Raw genomic sequence first — 17,610 nt, 5'->3', positions numbered from 1 at the left:
AGTGTCTGTAGGGCTGTGTGCGAGTGTGTGTCTGTAGGGGTGTGTGCGAGTGTGTCTGTAGGGGTGTGTGTGTGTGTGTGTGTGTGTCTGTAGGGGTATGTGTGTGTGTGTCTGTAGGGGTGTGTGTGTCTGTAGGGGTGTGTGTGCGTGCCCACTGCAGTACTGTCCTCCTCATGAACCAGGCTGTGTCTCCGGGCCGGACCCCCAGTCTGTTCTGGAGGCGGGCATGGCGGGGTCGTCTGGGGGCCGGGGAGAGGAAGTCAGCTCAGCGCTGCTGCCTGTTAGCACTAGCTCATCCCAGATTAGACTGCTTCTTGTTGATTTGGGAGGTTTCCCCCCTGGTCACCAGGAGCAGCAGGGAGCGGGCGCTGCTCCACAGTCACCAGCAGCAGGGGGTGAAGGTCAGCAGATGGAGGCGCCGGGGCTGGAAGAAGTCTACGGGCCGAGCCAATTGATTCAGTTACAACTTATGAGTGTGGGCTGGAAGAATGGAGTATGGCTGTTGGTGGATGGTATGATGGATCCATCATACTCCACACTGATAGCCCATCCATCATACTCCATACTGACAGCCCATCCATCATACTCCATACTGACAGCCCATCCATCATACTCCACACTGACAGCCCATCAGATCATACTCCACACTGACAGCCCATCAGATCATACTCCATACTGACAGCCCATCAGATCATACTCCATACTGACAGCCCATCCATCATACTCCACACTGACAGCCCATCCATCATACTCCACACTGACAGCCCATCCATCATACTCCATACTGACAGCCCATCCATCATACTCCATACCGACAGCCCATCCATCATACTCCTCACTGACAGCCCATCCATCATACTCCATACTGACAGCCCATCCATCATACTCCACACTGACAGCCCATCCATCATACTCCATACTGACAGCCCATCCATCATACTCCACACTGACAGCCCATCCATCATACTCCACACTGAGAGCCCATCCAGCATACTCTAATCTAGTGGTGGTTAGTGAGTCAAGTGGGGGTTAGTTAGTCTAGTGGTGGTTAGTGGTGGTTATTATCCCCCAGACGTCGCCCTTGAACAGATGTAGTCGTGCTTGTGTTTGACCTAGATACAGGTTGTGAGGTTCTGAACTGGTGGTTCGGAAAATGGAAACTGAACCACACTCCATGAAGTTCTTGAAAGTCCACTTTGAGAACCAATGTTAGGAAACGGACTGGGTAGGAAAGGACGCTGATGGCAATAACAGCTCTCTCTTTCTCTTCTATTTAGTGCGCACACAGACAGACAGACAGTCACGCACATACACACACATACACAGACCCATACAGACCCAGACACACACTCTCCAACACACACAAACAAACAGTGACATTTACTCCCTCAGACCACAGACAGCCTTCCAGCGGGCCAGCCCTTTAGTGAGGGACCCCTGCAAAAACACACGCACGCACACACGCACACCCACACACACACACACACGGGTCGGCCAACTTACAACAGAAAAACAAAAGCTCTGCGTGTGTGTTCTTGGCATGGAGAGCACACGTCAATGCTATTTTATTCGTGCCTCTCCATGGTGCGTGCAGGCGTGTGTGTGCACCCCAGCCGTGCCAAAAGCAAGTCTCAGGACACGAGTGCTCATGCGTGGCAGATTGAAGACGCGTGGCCCATCCGGGCGAGGTACAAAGTCGAGGGCCGAGACGCACACACAGACGACCGCCAAGCCGGCTCCCCCCTCCCTCCCTCCCTCCCTCCCATCACCCCCGTCCCTCCCAGTGTGACCAGACAGAAGCACCGATGGGAAATCTAAAGTGTTTGGTCTGGATGTCTTAAGCACAATATAGGTTATACCCAATATAATGAAACATATGTATTTTTTTAATTGTACGATATCAAGAAAGATCAAGAATAGAAAGATCAAGCACAACAGGAGAAGGTTGAGACTGAAGTGCAGTGTCACCCTCACGTGAAGAACCCAACCGTCTGTCCCGGCTGCCGTATCTACTGACTCAGTACGCCTTCTGGGCTGCATAGTGGCCCCCATGGCTCTGATCCTAGCTGTTCTCAGCCTTGACAAATGCATTGTATTCTCTTACAATGCAGAGTGTGTGTGTGTGTGTCATATGTGCCCATTTATTTGTCATGTGTGTGGGAACGCATTTGCATGTTGTTAACAGACACAGAGAGACAGGCAGACAGACAAGCACACAGCATGTCTCCCTGAAGTGGTTCGTGTGGTCCATCCCTGCAGCAGACAGTCTTACGTAAGGCGGCTGGACTCTCCTGGATCAACTCCAGAAGTCTAGTGCCTCTTTCTGGGAGGGAAGCGTGTCAGCTGGTTTCCCTGTTTAATATTGAAATACGGCATCTCTAAAGCAAGGCATGAGATGGAGAAACTTTATATTTAATTCAAAAGATTCCTGATTACAATTGTAAGGGTCAGCTATTCCTGGAACTCACAGTACAGTGTTTTGTTTTGGTTTAATTCCCCCCACAATACATACACAAATAATCCATAAATAAGTTATGGTACCCCACTCCATGTATGCACCAGAAGCTCAGTGTCTCTGTGTTGTTAGAGGTCAGCTCGGCATTCCCGAAGAGCTGCCGTGTTCATGTGACGGCATCCTAATGCCAGATAAGACACCTCTACCTCCTAGTGAGGCAGTGTCCTTCAAAGATCTGCTGAGTCACTCTGGTCCCAGTAGGCTGCTCGGCTACGCAGGACTCGTACGCAGCAGTGGGTTTAAGCTTTCTGTTTTAGCTTGTGAATGTAGGTTTGTGTTAAAGGTTTGTTTTAGGTTTAGGTTTTAGCCCTGTGTTTAGTTTTCGGTTTTAGCTTTAGGTTTTAGGTATGTGTTTAGGTTTGGGATTTAGGTTTGTATGTTTAGGTTTGGGATTTAGGTTTGTTTTAACTTTGGCTTTTGGCTTTGTGTTTTAGCTTTGGGTTTTAGCTTTGTCTTTTATCTTTGGGTTTTAGGTTTGGGGTTTGGGTTTTAGCTTTGTCTTTTAGCTTTGGGTTTTAGGTTTGCTAGTTCTTCTTGCCACTTTCTTGACGGAGGACGCGCCCATAAAGACACGTTGGCAAACTTCCTGGGTGCTGTGTGGAGGGCCTCTGGTTGCTCCACAGTCATGTCAACGCCGCACCAGGGTTGTTAAGACCGCACCTGCCTGCTCATGTGTCACTGATGATGTCCAGACACACACATACACGCACTCTCTCAGCAGGCACGTGGACCCATAGAGCTAGGACGCACTCTACTGTTTTTGAATCAATTGCTGACCCTCCCATTGGGTGGCGGGAAGCTGCTCGCCCAAGGTCTGAGAGAGAGAGAGAGAGAGAGAGAGAGAGAGAGAGAGAGAGAGAGAGAGAGAGAGAGAGAGAGAGAGAGAGAGAGAGAGAGAGAGAGAGAGAGAGAGAGAGAGAGAGAGAGAGAGAGAGAGAGAGAGAGAGAGAGAGAGAGAGAGAGAGAGAGACCATGCCAGACTGCGTGTGTGTGTGGGTTTGTGTGTCACCCAAAACGTGTAAGCATTTGTGACTGTAGGTAGCGCGCTGTCCGCTCCCTTCACTGTCACAGAGGGCTGGGGCTGGCTGCGGGAGAGGGGAGGCTTCCGTCCACTCGTTGATGTGGAGGTTTGCTTCGTTTACGTGTTGATTGGTTCTGTTTGATACTCTCGTGGAGTGAGGCTTTCCCTGGACAGCATTCACACCTGTGCTCTCTCCAGCAACTCCAGATAAGGGTGTGTGTCTGTGTCTGACCGTTTGTGTCTGACTGTTTGTGTCTGCATGTGTGTGTCTGCCTGTGTGCGTGTGTGTGTGTTAGGGACCTAGGTTTTAAAAATTGAACTGAGGAGCAGGATAATGAGGAGCACACAGAGAGTGAGGATCAAGAGGAGGAGAGGAGGCAGTAAAGGAGAGGACGAGGAGGGTCTGGTGGTGAAGGCGAGGACCTGAAATGTGCTGCGTCAGGGCAGCCTGTCACCCCCCCCCCCCACCCTGATCGCATGCGCTCAGATCAGCTCTGTGCCGATCTTTTGGATGCGTGTGCGTGTCTGACTTTGGGTGTGTGTCTGTGTTTCTCTCTGTGTGTTAGTGTGTGTGTCTGACTTTGTGTGTGTGTGTGTCTGTGACTCTGCGTGTGTGTCTCTGACTCTGCATGTGTGCGCGCGTGAGTGCGCGCGTGAGTGTGCGTGTGAGTGTGCGCGTGCGTGTGTGAGAGTGTGTGTGTGTGAGACTGAGGGTTCACAGCGTTGGTAGCTCACAGCCAGCTGAGGCAGCAGTGCAGACAGACTCGGATAGAGGAGCAGGGCAGCTTGTTAGCTCGTTGCTACTGCACTGGATGTTGTGCTGCATGGGACTGGGCTATTTGCTTCTTGGAGCAAACTCAGCAGGTGAGCGCTAGTGTGTGCACGTGCGTGTGTGTGTGTGAGCATGTGTGAGCGTGTGTTCTCCATGCCTTTCTCTGATGTCACTGTGTTAATGTGCGTGCGCTCTCTATAGCTTGGTGTGTGTGTGTGTGTGTGTGTGTGTGTGTGTGTGTGTTGTTAACGTACTGTGTTTGTCCCTCCCCCTGCAGGGTCCAAGGTGACAGCCACGATGCAGCCAGGCCGTCCAGAGCCCCACGGTGAAGTCCGGCCTCGCGTGGACCCCCCAGATATGGCCTCAGACCTTCTATCAGGTACCAGCATGACCCCTCAGACCCCAACAGCCAACAGAACCCCCTCAGACCGTGACCCCCAACAGAACCCCTTCAGACTGTGACCCCCAACAGAACCCCTTCAGACTGTGACCCCCAACAGAACCCCTTCAGACCGTGACCCCCAACAGAACCCCATTCAGACCGTGACACCCAGAAGAACCCCTAGTTCAGACCCTAACACCTAGTTCAGACCCTAACACCTAGTTCAGACCCTAATCCCTAGCCCTGGCCTCTATGGAGAGGATTGGATCAGTCTGGGGCAATAAAGCTCCAATACTGGTTCAGAAAAACCAACGAAAGGATGTCTCTCTCTCTCTCTCTCTCTCTCTGTCTCTGTCTCTGTCTCTGTCTCTGTGTGTGTGTCTCTATGCCTCTCTGTGTCTCTCTTTCTCTGTGTCTCTCTGTGTCTCTTTCTCTGGCTTTCTGGCTCTCTGGCTTTCACTCTCTCTCTGGGTTATCGTCTTTAGGGGAGTTTAGTTTGAATGTACTGCAGTGGTATTGTGTCTGTTCATCTAAGCAGAAGATCTACACACTTTTCTCCTTCTGTTCCCACTGTCTGACTGAGCGGGCCAGACGCACAAATTCAGAAACACGCATATACAGATGCACATGAACACATACAGAGAGAAACACACAAACAGAAATACGCACACACTTCTCTACGACCCCTCTCTTTCCCTCATTCTCTTCATTTGGTTTATATTCTGCCTTATCCCTCCCTCTTTTATTGCACACTGTATTATATTTAATCTCTCTCTCTCTCTCTGTCTCTCTCTGTCTAACTCTGTCTCCCTCTGTCTAACTCTATGCCTCTCTTTCTCTCTAACTCTATGTCTCTCTAACTCTATGTCTCTCTGTTTTCCTCACTAGCTTCCATGCTTCATTCTCCCGGCCCACAGCTGATGGGCTTCAGTCCAATGGGAGCCTCCTCAGGTAGCTGGGCTGACTCACTGTCTGAGGTTAACTGTATGGAGGTCACTGAGTTCTGTTTACTGTATGCATGCAGTCAGCTATTCTGTTAAATGTATGCTGTTAACTGTACAAGGTTAATGGTGTGCTGTTAACTGATGTTAACTATGGAGTTTCAGACCACACTCCTACAATCCTGACTCTTTACCTAGAATTAGAGTTAGAGTTTATCAGCTCACGTTGAGATGTAGATGTTAATACATTTACTTTTATATTCAGAGCATTTAGCCGACACTTTAATCCAAAGTGACTTACAATTCGGCACATTTTTCAGAAAAAGAGAAACCACAATATATCGCTGTCGGGACGTTAAGGGTGTTCATAGAACCAAGTGCCAAGCACCAACAATCGCTAGGTTAACCCATTCCCCTTATACAACAGAGATAGCTAGGATAACACGAGGCGCTACACAATGCTAATACTTCTGAGTAGGAGGTTCAGCAGGTTCGTAGTTCATTCCTCTGTGACGTGTTACGGTTCTTAACGTCGGGAGCCGCTGCCGTCCATCACCGTCTGACTGTATGAAGTCAGGGCTCGGCCTGGTAATCTGTCACTGGCCAACGGCTGGAGAGAGACAGTGGGTGGCAAACACTTCTGCCGCACATACTTACAAGCTCACACGGACACGCACGCACGTACACATACACAGCCACATGGACATGGGCGCACACGCATGCACACACAGAGTATTTGAGTTTGCGCAGCAAGTGTCTCATTGTGTCCTTAATGAGTTCTGTCATCTCTGGGTCAATGGAATTACGGCTCAGGACACACACACACACACACACACACACACACACACACACACACACACACACACACACACACACACACACACACACACACACACACACACACACACACACACACACACACACACACACACACACACACACACACACACACACACACACACACACCACATGCACGAGTAGACAGACAGTTTCTATCTGTATGCATGCAATGTTACGGTCTCAGTCTCTCTTGCGTGCAAAATTGTTTCTACGTTGCAATATGACATCAATTCGACCTCTCCTATTGGTCCTTCTAACGTAATGTTTTAGTTCAGCCTTGCTGTCTCTGATGCCTGTCTCCAGCTTTACTTTCTTGTCATTCCACGGTTTCCTCCCGTCATCTCCACGTTTTCTGTCTCGTCTTCTTTCGGCCTAATTTGCCAAAGCATTATTTGTTTATACCTTTTTATAATTTTTTAAGGTCACTCTCTTTATCTCTCGCGCTGTCTCGCTCTCTCCCTCTCTCCCTCTAGCCTCTCGCTCTCTCACTCTGTTTGTCTTTCTCTTTGTCTTGCTCTCTCTCTGTCTCTCTCGGTCTCTCTCGGTCTGTCTCTCTCTGTCTCTCTCGGTCTCTGTCTGTCTCTGTCTCTTTCTGTCTTTCTCAAATGAGCATCCGTTTGAAACTGACTGCTAATCCCCATCATATCACCGTCTCTCACTCCAGGCTGGAAGAGTGAGACGTTTCCACCATGTTTTCTATGTCTGCCATAACAAACAGTTCCTCACTTTCCACTTTATTTCCTACCTTTTCCAGTCTACATTCTTGCTGGTTTCTGTTGTCACCCCAGCCACCCTGCAGCAGTTCAGCAACAACATAAATTGATAATTTAGTTCCGGGATCATCACTTATTTAAAAGGTGGTATCAGTCACTACATGGTCAACAGCTATAATAAACCTTTGTCTAAGAAACTTTTCATTTATTTGACCGTGGGCATCATGTCCACATGGAAAGTGTACTATTGATTTATTGTTAGAATTCTACTTAGCAATCAACTTCTGGATGTGTTTTACTGCACAGCTAGAATGCCCCCCATGGCTCTATTGGCCCATGTATAAAAAGCCAGGAATCTCAAAATGAATAAACTCAAAAATATAACCTGCAGTGGATGTTCCATACTTGACGGGTTTGTGACAAATGCCCATCGCAAAATGGATGTGTAGCTATAACTCTCTATATCTCTCTTTCTCTTTCTCTTTCCCTTGCTCGTCTCCCCCCCCCCCCCCCCCCCAGGGTTCATGGAGGTGGGCGTGGCCCCGCTCCCAACAGAGCGGCCCCCCAGCGTAGCCGAGCCTCAGCAGCACAGCCCCATGCTCCCGGAGCCCCAGGCCCCCCGCGGGCCCCTGAACCTGGCCCCAGGTGAGGCCCCACCTGTGGATGAGCGCCCCTTTGGTACCTCTCATAGCGCCTGCTGCACCTCCAGCAAGAGGGTTGACTTAGCTTATTAGCCTAGCTCACTGGCAGCCTTATTTAGTATTGTACTTAAAGGAGGACTATATTGTGTGTTTATAACACTGCATCTGGGGACTATTTAGTATTTTAGTTAAAGGGGGACTGGGGATGTGAATAACTCCAATTTATCATTGTTGAATAATAGGTGGGTGGTATGAACGAATAATCGATTATTCGATGTGTGCCGACATTCACAAAGGCAGCGATGGATCACTGGCAAGAAATCACTTAATATCTTAAACGCAAAAAAACAACTACCTGCTAAGTAGTTCCAGGCAAATTGTCTGTTCAGCCCGCAAAACGAGAGCTGGCAAATTGTGAAAAATGCATTTAACTGTAATCCGAAAACGCGCTTATATGCTATAGTCCCTACAGTATCTGTGGTATAAAGGCTGAATCGCGACGGTCTATACTTTCAGCATAAAGAGTACGTATTTATAATTTGAAATTCGTCCCAGCATTTATACCTCAGGGTCTATAGCATCCAACCGCGTTTTCTTATTGCAGTTTATTGTAACAGGTAGCTGACAACATTGCTAGTTAACATTGCAACTGCAAATTAACCACACAGAGATAAACATGGTATCTGGTCGAACAAATTTTTTATGCCGATAATTCTGCGTGCACATCCGCCGTGTTGATAAACAAATAATCCCCCTATAAATGAATGGTCTTCATTTATTTTCTATGGCAAGTGACCTTGGTATAAGCGGGATAATGCCCTTGGACACCTGTCCAACATTAGTTCCGTCTATTAATTCTTGTTTATTTGAATGGGAAAAAATGTTAACGGTCCAAATGTTAAAAATCGACTTTGACCCTCGGGAACGAATAATCGAATATTCTGACCCATCCCTAAGGGGGACTATGTAATGGTTTATAATCCAGCATCTCGGGACTTTTTGTTATTTTACTTAAAGGAGGACTATATCGGTTGCGTTTAACACAACATCTCGAGACTTTCTTTAGTATTTTAATTAAAGGAGGACTATATCGTGTGTATAATAAAGCATCTCGTGACTATTTAGTATTTTACCGAAAGGACGACTGTCGTGTGTATAAAAGAGCATCTGGTGACCAAACGCTGATTCTCAGTTCTCCGTTGCGCATCAGCTCTGATGAAATCTAAAGAAATATTTGTGAATTTAAAACACAACCTAATCAAAAGGAATTAGTATGAAAGACGCATGGGTTAATAATTATACCGTAATAGAAGCAGCAGTTTGGGGTTGGTTTGAGCGGCCCCCAGTCGAGCTGTGGTTTGGGGTCCTGGGAGCTCGGTGGATCTTTGGGTACGGGTGGGGAACAGACCGGGGGGGCCTCGGGCGCTAGGCTGTTAGCCGTCTGCTCCGTGACTCGACACTTCCTCAGCCATCTGGTCCATCTAGGGCCGGACGAGCTGAGACCGACGGACCGAATCACTCCATCGTCCCAAACCCCCTCCCCCCAGACCCACGGCGTCCACACAGTGTGCGTGCGGCGAGTTATTGTCAGGGGTGTGTTTTGCTACACAGCTGGAATGCATCCGATGGCTCTAAAGACACGTGCATAAAAAGCCATGCCTTCCATCTAAAAATGGGTAAAAAACGGGTGATAGAAATGTGTCGAGAAGCTGTCTGGTCCCGTCCCTTCTCCACGGAGACCGCAGCCGTTCAGGCTCAGAGCCACGCTCCATCGTGACACGCACCCAACACAGCACAAGCTCTGCAGTTAATGTGTTCATCAGACCCAGAGGACCTGGACCCCCGCCCGGTTAATGTGTTCATCAGGCTTAGAAGGGCATGGACCCTGTCGGGTTATGCCTCATGCCCACTGCACCGTCAGTCAAAGGACGTCGGAAGGCTTGGCTGACGGATGGGGGAGCTTTCAGGGGTTGTCAGAGCCCGAGACATTGCACACATTTGCATACGCGATCCGATTGGATGACGGATCCGTCGCTGCCGAAAAAGTTGGACATCTTTCAACTTTTTGACGGAGCGAACAGACCCACAATGCATTGCGCGTTCGTCCCCATTCAAAGTCAATGGGGATCAGTCAACGGACGGAGGCAGTGGGCACGAGGCGTTAATGTGTTCATCAGGCCCACAGAGCATTGACTCCCGCCCGGTTAATGTGTTCATCAGGTGCCGCGTTAGGGTCATCCGCCAAGCAGTGAGTGTGTTGTTACTTCTCAGGTAGTGACTCAACAATGCAGCAGTCTCCTCCTCCTCTCTCCCCTCTCTCCCCCTCCCCCTCTCTCCCTCTCCCCCTCGTCTCCTCCCCCTCGCTCCTCCCCCTCTCTCCCCTCTCTCCCCCTCCCCTCCTCCTCCTCTCTCCCCTCTCTCCCCCTCCCCCTCTCTCCCTCTCCCCCTCGTCTCCTCCCCCTCGCTCCTCCCCCTCTCTCCCCTCTCTCCCCCTCCCCTCCTCCTCCTCTCTCCCCTCTCTCCCCCTCGTCTCTCCCCCTCGTCTCCTCCCCCTCGTCTCTCCCCCTCGTCTCCTCCCCCTCTCTCCCTCCCCCCCTCATCTCCTCCCCCTCGCTCCTCCCCCTCTCTCCCCTCTCTCCCCCTCTCCCCCTCTCTCCCCCCTTGCCGCCTCTGCTGCAACAACAGCATTGTTCATCATGTATTGAATGTCAGAGCCGGGTTATTGCGCACACACCCACTGTCACACACACACACACACTCGCACACATGCACATACTAACACATATACACAGACACACAGACATGTTCACAGAGACACAGTCGCACAAACACCGAAAGTGTCAGAAACGGCGAGTTAATCTCCTCCTCTCAGCAACAACACCTCTGCTCCGTCGAGCTCTGTTCTGCAAAGCCCCAACAGACCAGCTCTGCTTACAGGTTACCCAGATGAATGAAATGAAAATATTAGTTACTTTTTAATTTTTGGCATTCTCGAAATCCTACTGGGACTGGCAGCGGGCCTGATCCCCTAGTGGCAGCATGGGAGAGCTGCGCTAGCTCACAGACTGAGACCAATCCTAGCTGTTGAAGAAGTCTTCGAATATCTGGCTTGAAAGCTAGTCTTCTGTCTTAAGCAAACGGAGCCTCCTCCTGAGTTGAATTGTGTGTTGTGCCTTGTGTTGGGCCGTGTGTGTACTTGATGTGTCCGTGTTCTGTTGGTGTTTGAATGAGTTTGCTTCGTGTGTGTGTGTGTGTGTGTGTGTGTGTGTGTGTGTGTGTGTGTGTGTGTGTGTGTGTGTGTGTGTGTGTGTGTGTGTGTGTGTGTGTGTGTGTGTGTGTGTGTGTGTGATACAGTTTGCCCTGAGGCAGTGTTGGATGGTGAGCTGGCCTCTTCCTCATTAGCATTTGTAGATCTACCAACAATCCCCGAAGGCTAGGCGAGATGAAGTGATTTAAAGGTTTTATTACAAGAAAAGTTATCAATCTGTCTGTATCATAGAGTAATGTAGCCACCAGGGCCACTAAAAATAAAACAATAGATTTAATGACCCTTCTCTTTCCTACTCCAAAAATCTTTCCACACTTCGAACGTTAGACATTTGTGATTTCTAACTTGACCTCGGTGAGTCATTCAGCATGAAGTTGATCAGTTCCAGGGTCGCATTCTTACAATCAAACATTGCGAATAAAGAAACAGGATTCCCACTCTGCGTTCTGTTGAAAGATTGCAATGCTGTGGATTATTTGTTTTTGTTGTCGGTTAATAAAGTCAGTAAATGATTTTGCGAGCGTGTGTGCCGCGTGCGTAAGTGAGCGTCTGCGCGTGTGTAAGTGAACAAGCGCATGTGTAAGTGAGTGTGGGTGTGTCAAAGTGTGCGTGCCTAAGTGAGCGTGTGCGCGTGTGTAAGTGGGCGTGCGTGTGCGCGAGCGCGTGTGAGCGCGTGCGTGTGCGCGAGCGCGTGTGAGCGCGCGCGCGTCAGCATGATGTCCCCCCCCCCCCCCCCCCCACCGTCCCTCCGTGTTAAACTCTTACCTCTCCTCCACACACACCAAGGTGCCTGCCCCCTGTGGTCGGACACGGCCCACTGCCCCCCCGCAGACCTCCCCTTCACCGACAGCGTCTCCACGGTGATCAGTCGCCACGCCAACCAGCTGGCCTCGGACGCCCGCCCCCCCAGGGAGAGCGGGGGCGACGAGAAGGAGGCCGAGGCCTCGGACCGCAAGCAGCAGAAGAAGAAGAAGAAGAGGAGGCAGAAGGACGAGGGGTCCTGGGACCAGCCCGAGGCGACGGAGGCCCCGAGTGAGGGCCCCGCCCCCGCCGACGACCCCTACCAGCGGGTCGGGCCGCGGCGCGACAAGGGGGGTCCGGGAGTCGACGGGGCATGGGAGGAGCAGATCGGGAAGAGCGGGGGCCGCGGCAAGAGGGGGAAGAGCAGGAAGAAGCTTCCAGAGGAGTGGGCGGCGACGGCCGAGCCCTTCTTCCCGGCGGGCCCCCAGGGGCCGGCGGAGGTCGGGGCGGCCGCGCCCTCCCTCCCCGCCCCGGAGGAGCCGTTCCCGGGTACGGAGGCGGGCGGGAACGGCCGGAGCCAGGCGTTCCATCCCGAGGAGGGCCTGGTGCCGGACCTCCCGGAGCGGGACCTGTTCTCCTGCCCGGCCCCCCTGCCGGTCCAGAGCAGCGGGCTGAAGGCCACGGCGGCCCCCTTCACCATGCCCGCTGGCTCCTCCCCCCTGAGCCCCGGCCCCGCCCGTTCTCTCTCTGCCACGCCCCACGAGCACGACGACGGAGTGACGGGGGACGAGCTGGACGGCGGGCTGTTCGACGCCGGCGGCGTGCTGATGGAGTCCTACAGCCCCTACCCAATCATGACGGACCCCTCCGTCCTCAGCCCCGCCTCCCAGCTCAGCCCCGACCAATACCTGAAGATGGGGGCGTCGCCTAGGCCGACCGGCCCCTCTGACAGCTCTTGGCTGGCGGGCGACAGCGGGGACTTGTTCGACCTGGGCGACTACCCGGCCTCCCTGGGGTGCCCCTTCCCCCCGGGCGTGGTCCTGGACGCCACCAGCCCCGCCCCCCTGCGGTCCCCCAGAACCAGCGCGCAGGACTGTCGCGGCCCCCCCCGCGAGCGCCCCGACGAGGCCACGGCGAACAAGAAGCACCGCTCCTCCTCCTCCTCCTCCTCTTCCTCCTCCCTGAAGAGCCCCACGTTCGGCGGGCCCCCGTCCAGCGCCCCCCCGCGGGACTGCCCCGCCCCTCTGGCCTCCTCCCCCCAGGCGCCCCTCGGCTCGCCCGGGTCCTACCTGAACCCCGCCGCCAAGCCCTTCTTCCCCGGCCTCAATGAGCCCCTGGAGGCCCCGGCTGTGGCCCCCGGCGTGACCCCCGTCATGGAAGGTTGGTTAGGGGCGGGGCCCCGGGCGCAACGGAGGGCGGGAAACAATTTGAATCAGATCATAAAGCAGAGCTGCAGCGCTGCGCCCTAAAGAGACGCCTTGGCTCTTTGAGTGACTGGCTTCACATTGTTTCCCCTGTCGTCCCGCGGCCGGGCGCCTTGCCTCCGCTAGGGACTAGGAGGGCACGTGGTGTCCGCTAGGGACTCGCCGATCTAGACCCCCCCCCCCCGTACAATCCCTCCCCTGCATGGCTGTAGATGTGTGCGTCTTGTCGGTGGTGGGCTGGCTGCTCCAGCACTGGGTGTAGTTTACTAACACTCACCGATTGGGACGGAGGGCACGCCTCCAGGTTTGGTTTGATTCTTCACTAACTTCTGAGTCCTCTTGTCTTCTGTCTGACCCACAATGCACCTCTCCCCTCGGATGTGTTAACACCGGGCTGTCCAGGGCTGCTGCTACTAATCACCGTGTTAACAAATGTGACCCGCCTCAGGGGAAAGAAACTCTTTCCTTCACCAAACAACCACAGATTAACTCCTCTTTCTGCTCTGACCGGAGGGTGGCGTCTGCATCGGGTTTGTGTTCTGTGTCTCTGTGTCTGGGGATCACCCTGCACGCTCTCCGCGCTGCGTCCAATCAACCGCCACCGTCTGGTCTTTCTAACCCCTGTTTCCTTCTAGAAGATCGTAGTAGTGGGAGCTCAAATTGCCTAAATGCAACGTGTAGAAACTTAACAGTCACACACACACACACACACACACACACACACACACACACACACACACACACACCCTAGTACACCAACACTCAGACACTCAAACACGCACACACTCGCACACTCACATGATAATGTAAACAGAGGATGGAGGTTGACGGTGTGTCTTTGCTCTTCTCCTTTCCATGTGTCCCAACGACCTCCACCCGGTTGCTGCTCCGCCTCAGGTGAGTGACGTCATCACTCCTCTTACCTAGGAAGCCTTCATCACTTCTTCATCTCTCTCCACCTCTGACACAGACGTGTAAATACCCTGACTCCATGTACTGCAGCTGATCTGTTACGCTACGTTATGCTACGTTATGCTATGTTACACTGTTACGCTATGTTATGCTGTGTTATGCTACGTTATAACACGGTATGCTTTGTTATGCTACGTTTTGTTGCGTTATTCTGTTATGCTACGTTATGTTATGCTAGCCTATCTTTCGGTGTTCCACCTCCTTTACTCTTTATCCGGCGTGAGGGTCCTGTTTTGTGTGCTGCTTTCCATCGTCAGTGTATTAGTGGGCTGTACTCTCACCCTCTGTAAGCACACAGAGGGATGTAAGTGTAGGGTTTGAAGAGGCTTCTACCAAACAGAGCGTCCTGTCAGGGTTACCCTCTTTAGAGAGCGGGCGCAGGCATCGCGGGCAGGCGGTAAGCGAGGCTGCGTGACTTGCTGTCTGGTTCTGGTTGATCATTGGAACCGCTTCAGCAGGGAATTAAAAAAGGCTGCGACAGCTATTTTTTTTTCTGTGGCTCAGCGGCTTAAAAATAGAGCCTGTTTGAAACTTTGTGCGTCTGTGTGTGTGTGTGTGTGTGTGTGTGTGTGTGTGTGCGTGTGTGTGTGTGTCGACGGGCACCTGTATAACTGGGTTCTGCGCCTTCATGACTGTGATTTATGGGCACGGCATCTATACCACCGCTCTACACACACACACCACACACACGCGCGCACACGCACACACACACACTCTGAGCCGCTCCTAGCCGGGCCCCCCTGGAGACAGCAGCAGTGAGGGCTGATCCAGCAGACAGCCATTCAGGCCGTCAAGGAAACGCAGGATTGTTGACAATTAAAGCGGCAATTAAGCCACTTTGATCAATGTCCCCGCCCACCGTGGAGCGAGGCGCGGCAGGGGGGCTTTCAGAGCGCTCCGGCGGCGTCACTCGCAGGCTCCTGATTTACATACGGAGCCGCACTCCTAGCGTAGCGGGTTGTTTTTAGTCTCTTTACATGTTAATGTGAGAGGCTGTGCAGAGGAACATGTGACGTGAGGAGTGTGTACTGGTAAATCATATGGTAATCTTTATAATGTGTGTTTCTGTGTGTGTGTGTGTGTGTGTGTCTGTGTGTGTGTGTGTGCATGTACGTGTCTGGGTGTGTGTGTGTGTGTGTGTGTGTGTGTGTGTGTGTGTGTGTGTGTGTGTGTGTGTGTGTGTGTGTGTGTGTGTGTGTGTGTGTGTGTGTGTGTGTGTGTGTGTGTGTGTGTGTGTGTGTGTCCCAGCTGCCTTTGGCCTGTGTAATAAGGCGTGGGTTGGTGTCTCAGGGCGGGACCTTGTGTCACCAAGGCTGCCATTTTGGACCCCTTAAGGAGAGGATTTAGAATAATGGCCTCATGGGAAGGAGAGAGGGGGGAGAGAGAGAGAGACAGAGGGGGGGAGAGGGGGAGAGAGAGAGAGGCGTAGAGGGTGAAAAAGAGGGGGGGAGGAAGGGAAAGAGGGGGAGGGAGGGTGAAAAAGAGGGAGGAAGGGAGAGAAAAAGAGGGGGGGAGAGAGGGAGGGAGAGGCACGGGAGTACGGGAGAGAGGGAGAGGACACTCTGTACCGTACTGTTAAAAAAGTATCAACAAAGACAGAATCCTCATACAGCTAATAGTGTGTGTGTGTGTGTGTGTGCGTGTGCGCGTGCGTGCGCGCGTGCGGTATGACAAGGGACAGGTAAACAACATATCTAGAGCGATTAAAACCAGAAAGTCCATAATCAGATGTAGAATATTGACAGGCTGCCACCTAATGCTCATCATGAGTCCATGCTGATGCAACGTGCCCAGAGTCTCATTTCCCCAGGCTCTGGTCGAAGCAGGAAGCCGTTCATTTAGGGTAGAATGGAAGGGAGTCTAAATCTGGGGAGGAAACTCTGGCTTTACCTCAATCCCCTAATCCTATTCAATGTTGCATTCCCGTTTCTCAGTCCTGTTGTCCTTCTGGGGATAGATGATGCCTCTCCTTGTGAGAGATGTATGATGTTGGACAGGTGACAGGAGGGCCCCGTCTTATTCCTCACCTTAATATACAACCCGTCTACTCCAAACACCCAACGAATCACAGCTGACTGCTTTCAGAAGCTGCTCCTCCCCCAGCTTGCAGTATTGTTCTTCCATCTGTGATCAATCCATTGGTCACATACATCAAGTCAAGATATACGTGCATACTTCACGGGTTCAAAGGTTTTGGAGTGATCTGACCTGGTGATACACCAATAACCTACACTGAGTTTGACTGTTCTGATGTCAGCTGAAGGACAACATCCTCACACCTCCACAGAGAGCATCGCAGGTGAACTGATGAACACTCGCACAACTTTTCGACAATTCTAGACATTGATTTACCCTCACACACTTTAATTTACCGACATCTGTGAACGCTGATGGGCCGATATCAATCCAACCAAAAGGACAGACAGCCAGACAGCCAGACAGCCAGACAGCCAGACAGCCAGACAGCCAGACAGCCAGACAGCCAGACAGACAGACAGACAGACAGACAGACAGACAGACGGAGCACTGCCTTAATTCACCTGTATACAGTCATCTATGGACTGGGATGGGCGGACAGACTCCCAGTTGGCCGTCGGACGGACCATTAGGCAGACAGTGAGTGGGCAGCAGGGTGTCCAGTAAAGTGCTGAACCACTTAGCACTGACTGGCTGTCATTATGTCTGCGTTGGTCTGAACACAACCTGCTCTGTAGGAGAGAGCAGGACATCAGTTATTATCACATACTGGGACACCTGGGTCCACCAGTCACATGTTGCACACATGGGACTCTTTGGGGTACATTAACATTTATATTCACATTTAGGGGATTCAACAGACGCTTTTATCCAAAGCAACTTACAATAAGTACATTTGTCAGAAGAAAGAGAAACAACATATCGTTGTCGGTACAGTAAGGATGTTCATGGAACCAAGTGCCAAGCACTAACAATCGCTAGGTTAACCCATTCCCCGTGTGCAACAAAGATAGCTAGTATAATGTGCTACGCGAGGCTAAGTACTATTTTTGTGCCAGGACATACATCATGCAATTAGTGCTGAGGCGGGTGTGGGGGGAGGTAAGCGGGGAGGTTATGCAGAGTCTCGATGAACTCTGAACACAGAACCAAGTAGCCTACCAATGGGTTTATGAGTCTCTTTCATGAATGCCTTCCTAAGTCTCTTTGTTTGGTTCATTTTGCTGCGTCGTATTATTTCAATCAGAGAAATGAGTCATGCATTCATAAAAAATATATGTATTTTGCGGTGCCTTGAAACTATTATCGAAGAGGTGTGCTTCACCCCCCCCCCGGTCAATGGATCAGCCCCATGGGCCACTGGGGGTTTGTGGGGGTTGCCATGGAGACAGGACATCCGTTAA

The 17,610-nt window shown here is 51.7% G+C and overlaps 1 protein-coding gene across 5 annotated transcripts in view; it reads left to right on the top strand.

The window, feature by feature from the left end:
- Positions 1-17,610, top strand: part of LOC130377082 (microtubule-associated protein 4) — a 70,322-nt gene that overhangs the window by 29,920 nt on the left and 22,792 nt on the right. For 4 of the 5 annotated variants that reach the window (XM_056584041.1, XM_056584042.1, XM_056584040.1 and 1 more), the window contains 4 exons: positions 4,586-4,687; positions 5,579-5,641; positions 7,704-7,829; positions 11,880-13,214. In XM_056584041.1, coding sequence (XP_056440016.1) covers positions 4,586-4,687; positions 5,579-5,641; positions 7,704-7,829; positions 11,880-13,214 — 1,626 coding nt within the window. The remainder of the gene's footprint in view (positions 1-4,585; positions 4,688-5,578; positions 5,642-7,703; positions 7,830-11,879; positions 13,215-17,610) is intronic. The other variant, XM_056584043.1, reaches the window with a different exon arrangement.

The sequence above is a fragment of the Gadus chalcogrammus genome, chromosome 23 (assembly GCF_026213295.1).
Source record: "Gadus chalcogrammus isolate NIFS_2021 chromosome 23, NIFS_Gcha_1.0, whole genome shotgun sequence".
Classification (NCBI taxonomy): Eukaryota; Metazoa; Chordata; class Actinopteri; order Gadiformes; family Gadidae; genus Gadus; species Gadus chalcogrammus.
The sequence above is the reverse complement of the archived record's forward strand: the minus strand, read 5'-3'. Positions and strand labels throughout refer to the sequence as shown.